Source organism: Panthera leo, chromosome A3, assembly GCF_018350215.1.
Source record: "Panthera leo isolate Ple1 chromosome A3, P.leo_Ple1_pat1.1, whole genome shotgun sequence".
Taxonomy (NCBI): domain Eukaryota; kingdom Metazoa; phylum Chordata; class Mammalia; order Carnivora; family Felidae; genus Panthera; species Panthera leo.
In genome coordinates this window covers 72,279,414-72,296,817 of record NC_056681.1, presented here as the reverse complement: position 1 = coordinate 72,296,817, position 17,404 = coordinate 72,279,414, and the positions used below count along the sequence as shown (strand labels likewise).

Sequence of the window (17,404 nt, the reverse complement as noted above, 5' to 3'; positions counted from 1 at the left end):
GCACCCTCCTCTCTGCCTTTGTATTATCACCACGTTGTTTTACTTATTCTAACTTTAAGACCTGGTTTAGTGTATGCAGTAAGTCTAGTCTCCTCTTAGTACTTGCTTTCTTTATTTTTCTAACTTTGTTATTCTTACCTGTCCTCTCCATCTCTATCAACTTTAGTCACTTTATCAAGTATAATAAAAGCAACCAACCAAACCACAACAGGTGGTCTCACATTTTGATTAGAATTATAATAAAGTTATTAATTATTTTGAGAGGAATGCACATCTTTATAATATTGAGATTTCCCATTTAGAAGCTGTCTATGTTTTGGCACCTGGATGGCTCAGTTGGTTAAGTGACTGACTTTGGCTCAGGTCATGATCTCCCAGTTGGTAGGTTCCAGCTGTGCTGACAGCTCAGAGCCTGGGGACTGCTTCAGATTCTGTGTCTCCCTGTCTGTCTGCACCTCTCTGGCTCACCCTCTGTCCCTCTCTCTTAAAAAAAAAAAAAAAAAAAGAATAAAAAACGTTAAAAAAAAAAAAAAAGATTTAGAAGCTGTCTGTGTGGGGCACCTAGGTGGCTTAGTTGTTAAGCATCTGACTCTTGATTTTGGCTCAGTCATGATATCATGGTTCGTGGGATCAAGCCCCACATCAGGTTCTGTGCTGACAGCGTGGAGCCTGCTTGAGATTTATCTCTCTCTTTCTCTCTGCACCCCTCCTACCCCTGCTCACAGTCTCTCTCTCAAAATAAATAAATAAATAAATACTTAAAAAATAGAAGCTGTCTGTGTATCTATATATGTGTATGTGTTCCTAGTTTTTCTCTTAACTTCATAGTTTTGTGGATATCTGAATAAAGGTCAGTTTCTGACTAATCTGGGAAACACTGTTTTTGTGATATGAGCTTTAAAAATATAACTGCTCTATTTTGCAGTTTAATTGTGCATCTGTAAAGTTTGAGACTTGTAAACATTTTTTTAATTTTAAAAATTTATTTACGGTTTATTTTTGAGAGAGCAAGAGAGAGAGTGTGGGGCGGGGACAGAGAGAGGGGGACAGAGGATCAGAAGTGGGCTCTGTGCTGTCAGCACAGAGTCTGATGAGGGGCCTGAACTCACAAACTGTGAGATCATGACCTGGGCTGAAACCCAAGAATCAGATGCTTAACTGACTGAGCCACCCAGGTGCCCCAGAGTCACTTTCTAAAGTCACTTCATGTGACTTCAGTAGTTCATTTTGCTTTGGAATTACACAAAAATTAACGTAGCCATTATTTACGTAATTTTAATGTTACTAGAACCTTGAGATTTTCATAACAGATAAACCTCAAAAAACCTTAAAGTAGAAGTTGTATGCCACTGTTTGATTTCTTTGGAGTACATTTTATTATTTTAGAAATACAATCCTGAGTACTTCACTGTAGTCTTAAGTTAGAAAAGGAGTATTTTAAATTTTTTTTAACGTTTATTTTTTTGAGACAGAGAGAGACAGAGCATGAATGGGGGAGGGTCAGAGAGAGAGGGAGACACAGAATCTGAAGCAGGCTCCAGGCTCTGAGCTGTCAACCCAGAGCCCGACGCTGGGCTCGAACTCACAGACCGCGAGATCGTGACCTGAGCTGAAGTTGGACGCTTAACTGACTGAGCCACCCAGGCACCCCAGAAAAGGAGTATTTTAAACTACCCTCATTTTATTAGTTGAATACAAGAAAGTAATGCTTGACATGAGACCATTCCTCTCATGGAAACTCAGAAATTAAAAAAAAAATCAAATTGAGTATTATTTTAGTAAATCCTGCTTAAGCAAATCTTTGGTGCTGCATCCTCTTCAGATCTTCTTTTGTGTTATTTTTCAACTCCTGCCACTCCCCTTCCCTGCCCACCAAAAATTAGAGAATAGAAGATGAGTTTGTGGACAGAATTTGTGTGTAAGGAATACCAGGGAGCTGTTCACACTGTGACCCTTGTAGAACTTTTTCTTGATTTTCTAGAGAGTTTTAAAGTGAGACCTCCCGTTTCTAATTACAATTTAATATTTCATTAAATTCTTCTTGTAATCTTTACTTTTTAATCACAAGAAATAGTGGTACCTTGCAGTTGACTTTCTTATTTTTATGTTTACATAGATTCATCTGAAAACTACATTAAGACAAAGACATTTGAGGGCTTTTGTGCCTTGCATCTTGCTGCAAGTCAAGGACATTGGAAGATTGTACACATTCTTTTAGAAGCTGGGGCAGATCCTAATGCAACTACTTCAGAGGAAACCACGCCGCTGTTTTTAGGTGAAGTATGCTATTTTTGGTACAGATGCAGTTTTTGCTTTTTGTTTTTGCTTTTTGTTTTGGCGCTTAATCCCCGCCCCCCCCCCCCCCCCCCCAAGCTGTTGTGCTTACAGTATGTTCTTTGGCAAACATTATACTGCCACCTCTTTCATTCTGAAACCAAAAAGTTATCTTTAAAGGTTTCTCTCTTCTTTTCCATCCTTGGGTGATAGCATCTGGGAATATCTTTAAGTATTTATTTAAAGTTGTAAAATTTGTTCTGTATTGTAGTCGTCATCATCGTTGTTCTCAAATTGTTCTGAATACTACAGATAGCTTAAATTGTAGCAGTAGTTATAAGATTACCTGTGAACATTTTGTTTGCTTTTGCTTTTTGTTTGTGTTAAGAAATTGAGAAGATTTTATGGAAGAAATCACCAGCTAATCCTTTAATGACAGTTAATTTGTTGCCTGTATGAGTCACTATTCAGACTTCTTCAATTATGGACTATTTTTAATTTTGTAAGGACAAAGTTCAAATTCTAACGGACACACTTCCACTTTTTCTTTTCTTCCTCCCTCCTTCCCTTTGATCCTCTTTTTTTCCTGTTTGATCCTATTTGTTGTTAGGTACATTGAGGCCATAAAGTTTAGTGGAAAATGAGAAAATTAAGAGAATAAAACATTTGTGTAGAATCAGTGTATCTGGACTAGAGTTTTGGTCCTACCGTATGTAATTTGTAAGTTCATTTATTTACTGTATGCTTTTGTTTCCCCGCTTATAAAATGAAAGTAATAGTACCTATCTAGTTTTTATTTGACTGAGAATAAAATGAGATGCCTGTGAATGTAGCTCATTCCTTTTAAGCATAATATATACTTAAAATTTATATATAGTAAAATTTATTCTTTTTAGTGTATAGTTCTATGCGTTTTGATGTATGCATCAAATGTGTACATCTCACATCTATGATTTTGATGTATGTATAATGTGTAACGACAATAATAGTCAAGAAACTGGACAGTCCCATCACCCTCATACCAAATTCCATCATGCTGCCTATTTTTAATTTTTTTTTTAATGTTTACTTATTTTGGGGGGAGACACACACACACACACACACACACACACACACACACACAGTCCGAGTGGGGAGGGGCAGAGAGAGGGAGACACAGAATCCAAAGCAGGCTCCAGCTCTGAGCTGTCAGCACAGAGCCTGATGAAGGGCTAGAACTCACGAGCTGTGAGATCATGACCTGAGCTGAAGTCAGATGCTCAACTACTGAGCCACCCAGGTGCCCCGGGCTACTTATTTTTAATGAATCTCCCCACCCCCCTTCACCCTTAACAACCACTGATCTATTTTCCTCCCTGTATTTTGCTTTTTTTGCAGAATGTCATATATAACATATATATACATAACATATATTTTGCAGCATATAACCTTTAACTTAGCATAATGCTTTTGAGATGCGTACATATTGCATTATCAGTAATTCCTTTTTATTGCTAAGAAGTATTCTATTATATAAATGTAACACAGTTTATCCATTTACCAGTTGATAGACATTTGAGTTGTTTTCAGTGTTTGGTGATTATGAATAAATTGCTACAAACATTTGCATGCAGGTTTTGTTTGAATATAAGTTTTAATTTTTCTTGAATTAATACCTAGGATTGTTGGATCATGTGGTAAGTGTATGTTTAACTTTGGAAAACAATTCAGAAGTTTCTTATAAAGTGACTATACAGTTTGTATTCCCTCCAGTAATGTTTGAGAGCTTCAGTTGCTACACATTCTCCCTGACACTTAGTACTGACATTTTTTTTTTTTTTTTGCTTTTAATGGCATCTCATTGTGGTTTTAATTTGAACTTTTCCTGATTGCTAATGATATTGAACATCTCTGATGTGATTATTTTCCATTTTTCCTTTTTTCACCCATTCCTTTTATGTTTGGGTATTTTTTTTTTTTTTTTTTAATATTTTCAGACTTATGGAAATGTTTTCACGGTACAAGGGATTCTCATATACTTTTCACCCAAATCGTGTTCTTTTGCTCTTTTTTACTTGATTATTTTATTTCTTCTATTTATCCATATATTTTTTCTGAACCTTTTGAGATTAAATTACAGGCATAATGTTTCTTAAAAAAATTTTTTTTTAATGTTTATTTAATTTTGAGAGAGAGCCAGCGCATGAGAGGGGGGAGGGACAGAGAGAGAGGGAGACAAAGAATTTGAAACAGGCTCCAGGCCCTGAGCTGTCAGCACAGAGACAGACATGGGGCTTTCCAGATTTTTTTCTTGTGGTTGACTTCAAGTTTCATAGTGTTGAAAATATGCATGGTTTGATCTCAGTCCTTTTGTACTTCTTGAGGGATGATTTGTGGCCTACTGTGTGATCTGTTTTGGAGCATGTTCCATGTACACTTGAGAAAAATGTATTCTGCTGCTTCTGGATGAAATGTTTTGAATAACTGTTAAGTCCATCAGGTCCAGTGTATCTTTCGAAGCTGTTGTTTCCTTGTTGATTTTTCTACTTAGATGATCTGTCCATTGTTGTAAATAGGGTGTTAAAACCCCCTACTATTAGATTATTATTGATAAGTTTCTTTGTGTTTGTCATTAATTGATTTATATATTTGGGTGTTTCGAGTTGGGGGCATAAATATTTAAAATTGTTAGCTTTTCTGGGTGAATAGACCCCTCAATTATTATATAGTGCCCTTCTTTATTTCTTGTTACAGTCTTAAAATCTAGTTTGTCTGATATAAGTATGGCTACTCTGGCTTTTTTTTGGCATCCATTTGCATGACAGGTGGTTCTCCATCCCCTTACTTTCAATCTCCCGGTCTTTAGGTGTAAAATGAGTCTCTTGTAGGCAGCATATAGATGGATCTTGTTTTTTTTTTTAATTTATTTTTTCCATTCTGATACCCTATGTCTTTTGATTGGAGTATTTCGTCCATTTATATTCAGAGTGATTATTGAAAGATATGAATTTAGTGCCATTGTATTGCCTGTGGAGTTGGTGTTTCTGGTGATGATCTTCAGTCCTTTCTAGTCTTGTTGCTTTTGGTCTTTTTTTTCTCTACTCAACGAGTTCCCCTTAAAATTTCTTGCAGGGCTGGTTTTAGTGGTCATGAACTCCTTTTTGTCTGAGTTTTTGTTTGAGAAATTGTTTACCTCTCCTTGTAGTGTGAATGACAGTCTTGCTGGATAAAGAATTCTTTCTTGGCTGCATTTTTTCTCCCCCATTCAGCACATTGAATATATCCTGCCACTCCTTACTGGCCTGCCAACTTTCTGGGGACACATCTGCTGTGAACCCAGTCTGTCTTCCCTTGTAAGTTAAGGACTTATTCTCCCTTGTTGCTTTCAGGATTCTTTCCTTGTGTGTGTATTTTGTGAATTTAACTATGATATACCTTGGTGATTGTCAGCTTTTGTTGAATTTAATGGGAGTTCTCTGTGCTTCTTGGATTTTGATATCTGTGTCCTTCCTCAGATTAGGGAAGTTTTCATCTATAATTTGTTGGAGTAAACCTGCCCCTTTTCTCTCTCACCTACTGGGACTCCCTATGATACAAATGTTATTCTATTTTGATAAGTTGCTGAGTTCCCTAAGTCTACCTGTGTAATCCATTACCTTTCTTTTATTTCCCTCTTTTCAGCTTTGTTATTTTCCATAATTTTATCTTTTCTGTCACTGATTTGCTCCTCTGCTTTGTCCATCCTCATTTTTATGGCCTCTCTTTGGGTTTGTGTCTTGGTTATAGCATTTTTAATTTTGGCCTGATGAGATTTTAGTTCTTTTATCTCTGCAGAAAAGGATTCTCTAGTGCATTCTATGGTTTTTTTTTCCAAGCCTAGCTAGTATCCTTATAATTGTTGTTTTAAATTGTAGTTTAGACATCTTATATGTGTATTGATTAAATAGTTGGCCTATAGCTATACTTCTTGTTCATTCTTTTGGGTTGAATTTCTCCATCTCATCTTTTTGTCCAGAAAAGAGAAGAAGAAAAAAGAAAGAAAGAAGCAAACAAAAACAAAACAACCCCCCCCCCCCCAAAACAAAACAAAACAAAACAAAAAAACTAGTTCCTGGGTGTGTTTGGTCTGCTTGCTAAAAGAATCTAGATCCAGGGGTATCTGGGTGTCTCAGTTGGTTAAGTGTCAGACTCTTGGTTTGGGCTCAGGTCGTGTTCTCACAGTTTATGAGTTCAAGAGCTCTATTGGGCTCTGCTGAAGTGTGGAGCCTCCTTGGGATTCTGTGTGTCCTCTCTCTGCTTCTCCCTCACTCACATGTTCTGTCTCTCTCAGAAATAAATGAACATTAAAAAAAAAAAATTAAAAAAAGAATCTAGATCCAAGTAAATAAATAAATAAAATGGAAATGAAAAAACCAAGTATTTAAAAATAAAAATTAATAAAAAATTAAAAAAAGAACTAAAAAAAAGAAATGGAAAAAGATAAACATTTAGAGAATAAAAGTAAAAAGGAAGCTGGATTCTATTTCCCCTAGAGCTGAGGCTTTGCAGCACTCTATGATCAGTAGACTTGGTAGGAGCTAGTTTGTCCTGGTCTTCTGGGGGAGGGGCCTGTTGCCCTGATTCTCAGGTGAACTTCCCCCTTTGGAGATCCATCTGCAGGGTTCAGGGGGTTGGGGCTTGGTGTAAATGGCTCTGGCCTCCAGTAGATGGTGCTGTTTTTTGCTCCCAGAAGGCTTTCAGTGCTGATCGGTTGGATGAATATGGGAGTGCCTCGCTCTATAGCCCTGGAGCTGAAAGTTCCTGCCCCCCCCCCCCCCCCCCCAGTTTTCACAGAATCCTCACAGAAAAGCAGTCAGTCACCCTTCTTGTCCCCAGTTTATGTCAGAACCCTGTGTTCACCTTGCCTATGTCCGAGTTTTTTTTTTTTTTGTTTGTTTGTTTTTTTGTTTTTTTTTAATCTTTGGCGCATGACTGAGTTAAAAAACTCCACATTTTAGGGACTCCAGGAGCTTGGAACCTTGCTGTTCCTCTGGGGGGGAGGGTCTTGCAGTGCTTTTGCCTGTTTGTCTGCTGTGTAAAGAAGGTGATCGTATGATCTGCAGTGGTTTGGAGTTTATGGAAGGCAGCAGAAAGTCAGCATCCTAGCTTGCTGTCCTCAGCTGGAATCCATGCTTCAGTGACTGGGAACAGTGCAGCATCTTGGTGCCACCCTTCTGGTGATCCAGGGGATCCTCAGTCCATGCTGTCACTCTTGGGGCTCCACCCGATCTCGCCAGCCTAGCACCTTTACGCCGGGCACTCCCCCATGGTAGCTAGCGGACTTCTAAAAGTTCAGATTATGCACTCTGCTGCTTATGATACTTTGCAGTAGCCTCTGTAAGCAGGCTCCCTCCCCGTCACCATACCCTCAATTATATCTTCCCCAAGTCAACTGTCTGCATATCCTACCTTCCAAAACGTGGTCACTTTTCTACTTGAAGGTTTTGTTTTCTTAGACCTCCTATTATTGGGTGTTCAGAATGATTTGATAACTATCTAGCTGTGTTCAAAGGACAAGACAAGCTTAGGGTCCTACCTCCTACCTCTGCCATCTTAACTCCTCCCACCAGGATCACTTATTTAATTTAGTTGTTATGTCTCTTTAGCCTCCTGTAATCAGATTTTTCTCTGTTTTTCTTTTACAATTTTAACTTTTTTCTTTTTTTTTTTTTTTAACATTTTTTGAAGATTTCAGGTCATTCATTTTGCACAGTGTTTTTCATTTTGGGTTTGTCTGATGTTTTGTCTGATGTCTGAGGTTTTTTTCTTGATAGCGTTCTGGTTATGTATTTCTGGCAGGGATATCAAAGACATGAAATGGTATCTTAGTGTATCTTATTAGGAAGAATATGACTCATTACTGGTACTGTTAATTTATGATAAAGTGTTTTGAATATGTGAAACTTATCATTATAAAGATGTTTTGGGGCGCCTGGGTGGCTCAGTCGGTTAAGTGTCCGACTTCGGCTCAGGTAATGATCTCACGGTCTGTGAGTTCGAGTCCCGCGTCGGGCTCTGTGCTGACAGTGCAGAGCCTAGAGCCTGTTTCGGATTCTGTGTCTCCCTCTCTCTCTCTGAAAATCCCCCACTCATGCTCTGTCTCTCTCTGTCTCAAAAATAAATAAACGTTAAAAAAAATTTTTTTTTTAAGTAAAAAAAAAAAAAAGATGTTTCATGGAAGCCTTGCTGTAATATTTGATTTCTTAGAGGGGAGATTGCTTTTTATATAGTTTTTTTTTTTTTTCCACATGCACAGTTAGTGGATATTGTGTATATAACTGCATAGTAAGCTTTCATTGTGGCCTAGCCATGTGCAGTCTCTATTTGAGTCTCTATTTGAGCTCTATTTGAGCTGTCTGTAAGAAATCTACCATACAAGGGCGCTTGAGTGGCTCAGTCGGGTAAGTGTCCAACTTCAGCTCAGGTCATGATCTTGCCCTTCCTGAGTTCGAGCCCCCATCTCAGGCTCTGTGCTGACAGCCCTGAGCCTGGCCAGGCTTTGGATTCTGTGTCTCCCCCTCTCTCTATCTGCCTCTCTCCCATTCACATTTTGTCTCTCTCTCAAAAATAAACATTAAAAGAAAATGAAAAAAAAAAAAAGAAATCTGCCATATAGAGGAGTGAACAAAATTAATTAAGTCCTGTAAAGGAGATAGACGTAAAGTGTTCAAACTATTAAAAGAAAGCAGTACAGATCACGTTGGGATAAAAGAGGACGATTTTTTGAGCAGAGTGTTGTATACCAAACCCTGTGTCAGGTGTGTTACATGAATTAGCTAATTTAATTTTTACCATGATTCTCTAAGATATGTTCTATTATTATATCTGCTTTTACATAGATGAAGAAGACATAAAAACACTGTACTGAGGATCAGAAGAGCTGTATTCGAGTCTTGATCCTACTATTGTCTGCATATGGGTTAGAAGAACACTTTCTTAATTGATTTGATGAGCTGTTAATAGATATTCATTGACAAAAGTGTTCCTGATCAACCTGTGCTTGGGAAATACCATGTACTATATTACCCCATGTAGGAAAATAAGAAACAAACAAACAAACAAACATTTGTTCTGTAGTTTAATGTGTCTATCCAGAGAGAAGTGTCTTCTGTGCTCTGACATCCTATCTTAGTGTCTTCATAGCTCTTCTCACTGACCGCATTTATTGTATTTATTTGCTTTTTTGTTAATTGTCCTCTTTACTAGAAAGAATGCTCCATGAGAGCAGGCATTTTTTTTTATCTTGTTCACTGTTGTAACTTCCAGATCAGGCTTGGTATATGGTGGCAGTTAGTAATTTGTTGGGTGAATGAAAATCTCTCTCAGGCCTATTATAAAACAACAGTTGTTTTAACTTTAACCCAGAATTTTGAAATGTATTTGACCATAATATTCTTTTTCTTTGTGGAACACTTAGTAAAATCTCAAAGAACATTAGCGTTCCATGGAACTATTTGAGAAATGCTAGTTTGGTCATTTAGTTTACACTTTCAAAATATAATGATCCTGGTTTATGAAATTCAGCATTGTTCCTACTTATATAAATATTTGGAGAAAATTAGAGATGCAGAGTTTCTAGTGATTTCTATTTTAGGATATAGTTAACTTGTAATTTTTTATGTTAATGAAAGAACAGTTGCTAGGATAATTCAAACCAGTTAATAACTTCAAATCACTTATTTTTAGTAACAGGTTTTATTTAGTTTATTTGGCTGCAAACTGACTATCCTAATTATGTTTTATATTGTCTACTACAAAAAATAATTGGACTTAAGCAGGAGGTTAACCCCGAGGAGATATAGTACAGGCAGTACTTTTATATATTCAAGTACAGCGTCAATTGTAGTAGGTCCTTGTTTGGAAGGAAGAGTATTTTCTTAGAAAGGAAAGGTATAGCTTTAACTTTTGCAGAAACGCTAGTCAGAGAATGGACATATGACTTTTTAGTTAGGTGATCTGTGCTCCAGTGTCTTCTTGCCCCATAAATAATATGATAAACTTAAGCAACCTGCTTTGCTTACCTGTATATACCTTTTTCAAATAACTGTAGTGATCCATGTTTCAATCTATAATGGAAGAGATTCTTTCATTAAAACAAAATGTAGGACACTTAAAGGTTTGCAACAGACTATAGATGATAATGTTTTGATTTGAAGAAGAGTGGCTGGACCACCTGAACATAAGTGAGGAAGGGACTGCCCATCTGGTGTAGCTTGCTTTACCATCTGTAGGTTTGTCTTCCAAAACTGTTCTTTGCTGGAACTTTGAAGTATGTTGTCCTCTAGCTGCAAGGGAAGCTATATTCTCATGCATGTTGTAGTACCTGTTCTGATGGCCCAGTTACCACCTAGACTGTTGATGGAGGTTATAAATATAAACCTGGAGGATCAAGAGGTAGGAAATGAATATAGAACTACAGAAACTTGAGAGGTGACTGGAAAAGTCATTGACATCAGGGATGTTCGAGTATGACTGAACTGAACACTAAATGTAGAGCACAAATTTACTCCTCCACTGTTTATAATGAGAACATCTTCTCTACACACAACTCCCCATGATTTTTATAAAAATAAGTTCAAAAGGGAGCTTTTCAGTTTGATAGCAGTAGGAATCGAAATGAGAAAACCTCGCAAGAAAAGGGAAATTCATGAAGCTTCTCCTTATCTTTCCATGTGAAAATTGTCATTGAACATTTTTGCTAACATGCAGTTTAAAGTTTATATATTATCAACAGTCTGCTCCCTTAATTTCTTTTCTTTACCCTTATCTTCTCTCCCCACTCCCTTTTCTCTTGCCTCATAAATGCATACATAGTAAATATTCTAAGGATAGATTCGTCAAACTGCTTTGGGAATAAGAATATCCTTATTCATAAATATAGTAGATTCTAACTGAAAACCCAGCTAATTATATAGTACATAGGTTTTCTTTTTATTTTGCTATGTATAAAATAACACTGGTGAATTGGAGGCTCAAATCCAATCCAAAGTGACTTCACAGAACAAGTTTTATGGGAACTGCACAGCATGCAGTTTTGGCTTTTGATTGATTGTTTTCCATTTTTTGTTCTTCTGTGTCTCTGCTTATTCTGTGTAACCTTCAATGTTAAACATAGCAGGAATGCCTAATAAGAATAAAGTGTTTTATAAATAGTGTTATGTGAGGCTGCGTATTTCAGTATTTAACTGTGAAGTGTGTCATACTTTAAGCTCACGGGCATATCTTTAACCCTGACTCCGCTGATATATTCCAGAATTGAAAAAAACACAACATATTTCACTTTTCACTAGTATTTTCATGAATCATTGATCATTGATAGGGATAATTTTTTAGGTGCAAGCAATTTTGAGGTTTAGAATTTGTATATTTAGTACATATTAAACGTTATCTTTGGAGTTCTTAGATTTTTCAACAGAAAGATTAATTATCCTCTTCAGGGATTGTAATTTAAGCATTTTTACTTGAGGGCATGTTCTTGAAAATGTGAATTTGAGTTTTCCCAGATCAAAAGTATGGTGTTCACCAAAAAGGCATATTTTAAAAATGTTAATTTCATGTTCTGTTCACTTTCATACTCTTCTGTGTTTTAAGACAGTATCTTTTTGATTCTTAAGTAAGCAATTATGAAACTAGGATATTATCTTTCTTATGTTTACCTTTGTTCAATTAAATCTGTTTATATAATCTGTGTTAGTCATTTTGATAAATTTAAGCTTCTAACTTTTAAAGATGAGGAAATCATTATCCTTATATTGTCCCTATATAACTTTTTTTTTCTCTCTTCGATTCCCAACTTTTGTTAGTTCAATATCATATTTGCATGTTAGTGGAAATGACACTTTACATCCTGTTCTGTTATGGTATCTTAATTCCTTCATTTAATTTTATTCTTAGTTCTGTAGTTAAATAGCTTAGAAGTTTATCACCAATTACTTTGCCATGGCTTTCCTAGCCCTACTTGGCTAACTAAATTCTTCCTTTAATAGGGTCCTCTAAAAGGACACATGGAACTAATGCTCCTTGAGTTTTACATGTTCATAATTGAATAATGATTTTGTATTTGGACAGCAGTTTGATTGGATGTATAATCCTTGGGTCATACTTTCTTTAAAAAGTTTTAAAATAGTGATCTGTTATGTTCTAGAGTTGAAGTTGGAGGCCAGCCTAATTTTCTTTTCTTTTTTTTTTTGGTGACAGTATTTTTGCATGTCTGTTCTGTATCAGATTTTTTTTCCTGAGACACAGTGTGCCCTTTCAATAGACCTATTTATATTTATTTAGTAATTTCTATACCCAGTGTGGGGCTTGATCCCACGACTCAGAGATTAAGAGTCACACACTCTTCTGATTGAACCAGCCAGGCACACCCCTTCAATAGATTTAGATGTTCTTTATTTTTGGTAATTCTTTTTGGAATTATGTCTTTAAATATTTGTCTGTTCTGTTATGATGGTTTTCTTGGGCTCCAATTATTCATATATTGGATATCCCATCTGTTTTTATATCTATTCCCCTCTCTAATACTCATTTAAAAAATTTTAACTTTTCCTTTTTTTTTTTTTAATCCTCTGTGTTCGTTTTCACAAAAGTTTATTCTCTATAGTGTTTCTTCCAGTTTCAACTGCATTTCTGTGATTTAGTTTTCTAAGTCTTTTCTAAATTGTCCAAGTTTATATTACACAATTTCTTATCACCTAGCCTTCTTTTACTTGAGCTCTTATGTCTTAGTGATATGACTTTTTTCCTTAACTATTTTCTTTTTTAAATTTACAGCAAAAGGTTAACTGTAATTTTTGTTACTTGGTGGCAAGTAAAGAGGGTTTTTTTGGGGGGGGGTCTACTAACAGTTTTTCCTGTAATTTTATCTCCTTTTTTGTAACTTCATGTGGATTTCTGCTTGTTCTTTTGTGATAACTCATCTGGAAATGTTGGTTTTCTGAGATCAGTTATTTTCAGGAGATTTTAAAAGAAAAGAGCTAGAGCTACATTTCAGACTAGCTAGTATTCCTTTTGACTCGGGGTTTTTGGTTGTTGAGTTCATTTAGTTATTATTTTTTTACCAGTCAGTGGACACAGGCATCTGTGGGATTTTGCAGTGCAGTTTCCCTTCTCTGGAAGCTGAGACAGACTACTGTTGCAAATATAGTTTCTTTGTATGATTCCTTGTCAGGCCTGGTTCTTCTGACTTTCAGATTTCAACTGGGTGTAGGGCTGTTCTGCTGTTAGTCCATAAATCCTATCCCTCTGCTGGGAATTTATGTTTTGCAACATACCTTTGAGGAGTTTACTTTGCTAGCTTTTTCTGAGATGTGCAGCTGAGACATCTTTTCTCCCTTTCCTCCCTTAAGTACCCAGGATTTTAACCTCCTTTCTTTCAGAAGCTTTTATACCATTTTTTGCCTGGAGTTTTAGCTGGATCCCAGTTTTGCTAAAAATGGAGAGTGTGTTTTTATTTCTTAATTTCGTTGCTGATTTTTGGACTAATTGCTTTTGGATACTTTCTAAGAAGAGTAAGGGGATGCTTTCTAAGAAGAGTAAGGGAAATTTATGGCCCAGTATTAAAATTGAAAGTCCATATTAATTTTTAAAGTAGAACAAAAGTTCTTGATTTCAGTGTTTTGCAGTAATGTAACCCCTGTAACCCCCACCCCACCCATACAGTGCAATCTGTTTTCTTTAGGTACCATTGACTAATGCTACTCAGAATGTCAGTTAGTTTATACAAGGTACTTAAGCTAATGCTTCTTTTATCAGAGAAGTCTTATTTTAAGAAAAATGTCAGCTGAACTAAACAGTATGCTTAGGGACATAATTGATTCACATTCTGGTCAAACCTTACAGGGTTGAGGATTGGGAACAGTTTGCATATTGAGTATCACTGCTCTACATTATGTGTGTGTGGCTGTCAAACTTTATCACTTTATACATAGTTAATGCAATTGTCTCTTCGTTCTTCATACTTAGTATTGCCTTTGACCAATTAATTGTATATGGTCTTCCCTGGTTAGTATGGCTGAAATAGAAGTGCTGTTTCTATATAAATAGGAGTCCTTGGGATGAAGGATAGTTTGGCATATACTTTTTCTCTGATAGGAACTCTTCAGTGTAATGATTCATTTCTCTAAGTCATAACATGGAGCTCATACTTACCACCATACAGAGGTGGTAAGGAGAATACTGTAATATGAATGTTCAAAAATGTGAATTGGAGAATTACAGAAGATGGTAGAATTCAGTATTATAGCTCTAGAAGATGTGATTTTAGGGGTATTCTATGTAAATAACATGTTTATCTTGATTCTGTTGCTGAGGAAACATGGAAAAATAACATATAATAAGATGGTGGAATTTTATTTTTTTGTCAAAGACTTTCATCTGATTGAAGGATGTGTTTTTCTGGATATGGTCTTTCATGTCTAACTGACCATTGGAATTCTCTCTTTTTGTCAGAAACCATGAGATATGTCAGTGTCAACATGTAGAATTAGATTGAGATATTGGCTACAACTTTTTTGTTATATTCTTAACATGATGGATTTTGCCCTTGAGGTCATGGTTTTTCCCATTAGTGTGTATCTTTCAGCTTGTTAGTCATTGGGCAGACATGAAGAACTTGGTAAGAAACTTTATAATAATAATGAAGTTACATCTTTTTCTAAAGTTTTCTAAGTAATTAAAAATTTTTCTAAATATCAATAAAATACTACATTTGAGACTAAAGATTCATGGCCAAGACATATGGGATTCTATCTGAATTTATAAAGAAAATATTTTGAAATTATGCATTTGATCTTAGTGAGAAAGTCTTACTTTATAACCATTCTGATTATAAACTTTAATTATGAAATAAATAGCTGTGAGCAGTGCTACTTACCCAGTGAGGTTCTTGAAAGAATTCTGCATCCTTGCCAGTCACATTACTAAAGTGAATTATTTCAAGAATGTCACTGATTATAACTAATGTTTGCTATTATTGGATTTAGTATAGTATGTTAATAGTTCTTCCGTCTTGGGTATAGATAAAACCTTGGAAAAACATCAACTCTGAAGTCATATAGAATAAATTAGCTATTAAAAAAAAAAAGAAAAAGAAAATTCCTTTGTCATTGCAATCTGGTTTCTTTCCTAGTGCCACCAGATGTCAGTGTAACCACAGGACCGGAGAAATACTGCAGTAGATAAATGCCTTCTGAATGTTCTAAGTGTATAAAAAAAGTTGTATATGTATTAGGTATACAATGGAAATATGATTTTATTATTGAATTGCATAGAAAAATGAAGTGCATAATGGAGAATAGAGTACATGTAGAACTTAAAAAGCATAGATGCAGTTAAAAATTCATATATAAGTCAAACATGCAAATAGAACACATAGGTGATTCTCTGATGTTCTCAGAAATCGCCATCCTGCTGCTATTCAAGAGGAGATGGACAGCCTGTGCCTGAACTGTCCACTTCAGCCTCACTGAGCGTGATGTTTCTCAGTAGAATTATTGTCAAAATTTGAGCTTCAAACTGAAATAATATATTTCTAGCTTATAAAGTTAAAACTCAGGGCACTGTGATTTGCATTTGGTATAGGATTTGTCTACAGTAGTTGCCTAGAATACATGGTTACATTAGGTATTTTCCAAAAGAATATTCAGTACGATAATTGCATTTCAAAAATTCCTCTTTTAAAAATCTGTTCTTTAATGAATGCTGCATTAAATGATGATCATTATTTACTATTAGGAATTGATTATTTCTAGTTAGATTTATTACTTACATGTCTGCATAGGTCTACTGCTATTTGTCCCAAATGAGTATGCTGTGTTGATTTCATGCCTTCCTGAAATCTGCATCTGGGGCTTTGGACTGCACTTAATGTATGTATTCCATGCCTCAATTAAATTGTGATTTTGGTTAGAAGTTTTATATGGGTCAAAGACTGTTTTCAGTTCCTTGATGTCTTCTTTTCAAAAGTATTTTGTTACTCAGGATGTTTCCCCAGGTTATTCTTCCCCACCAACCCCCAGATTACTTCTTTTGACTTCTTTTTTCCTTTAATTTACAAAATGGAGAAACTTACTTCTTCAACAATATAAACTGTCTCCCTAGAAATTATTGAGATTGTCATCCTTGTTTTCTTACAGGCTCTTAGCTTCTCCAACACTATAATATAACCTCTTGTGGGAGGGGCACTGTCCCTTCCCTCAGAGCTCCTGGTTTTCTTTTCTGCTGTCTCAGCTGGAGTCTTATAGACAATACCTGTTTGTATGGAAGGGAGGAAAGACCTTCTCCCATCTCTCTATGTATCCCAGACTCTTTGAGCTCTGCTTTCCAAAGTGGGGTGTTTTATTTCATCCTTATTCTTTATCCTTGGGCTCTGATCTCTGTTGAATGCCAGTGTAATATCAGATCATTATGATTCTGCTTTCTTTTTGTCTGTGAGAACCAGAGTACTTTTGTATGTTCTAGAATTACTCATTTCCTTTCTGTCCTTGAACAGTTAACCCCGAGCCATAGGAGCCACAACTGGTGGCCTGACCCCCTGTCTCCATTGCCAGGTATCTTAGATGTGCCTAGTATTCTAGATTAAATTCCAATTCAGTTGAATTCTAAACTCTAGACCAATGCTGTCCCATAGAACTTGGAAATATCCTATATCTACCTTGTCCAGTATGATAATCACTAGCTATGTATGGCTCTCAAGCATTTCATATGTGGTTAGTTTGATTGAGGTACTCAAATTTTAATAAATTAATTTAATTACAATTAGGTTGAATTTTTAAACTTTAAATTTATTTTATTTTAAATCCAGTATAGTTAACATACAATGTTATATTAGTTTCAGGTGTACAATATAGTGATTCAACAATTCTATGCATTACTTACTGCTCATCATGGTAAGTGTACTCTTTAATTCCCATCCCCAAATTGGCTCATTCTCCCCACCCACCTCCCTCTAGTAATCATCAGTTTGTTCTCTATAGTTGTCTGGTGTTTTATTTCTCTCTCTCTTTTTTTCTTTGTTCATATGTTTTGTTTCTTAAATTCCACATATGAGTGAAATCATATGGCATTTGTCTTTCTTTACTTATTTCACTTAGCATTATATTGTCTCGATTCA

At 35.8% G+C, this 17,404-nt stretch overlaps 1 protein-coding gene across 8 annotated transcripts in view; it reads left to right on the top strand.

Annotated features, from left to right (window-relative positions):
* ASB3 (ankyrin repeat and SOCS box containing 3) overlaps positions 1 to 17,404 on the top strand; it is a 113,898-nt gene that overhangs the window by 43,924 nt on the left and 52,570 nt on the right. For all 8 annotated transcript variants that reach the window (XM_042932259.1, XM_042932261.1, XM_042932258.1 and 5 more), the window contains one exon: positions 2,117 to 2,275. In XM_042932259.1, the coding sequence (XP_042788193.1) occupies positions 2,117 to 2,275 (159 nt within the window). The remainder of the gene's footprint in view (positions 1 to 2,116; positions 2,276 to 17,404) is intronic.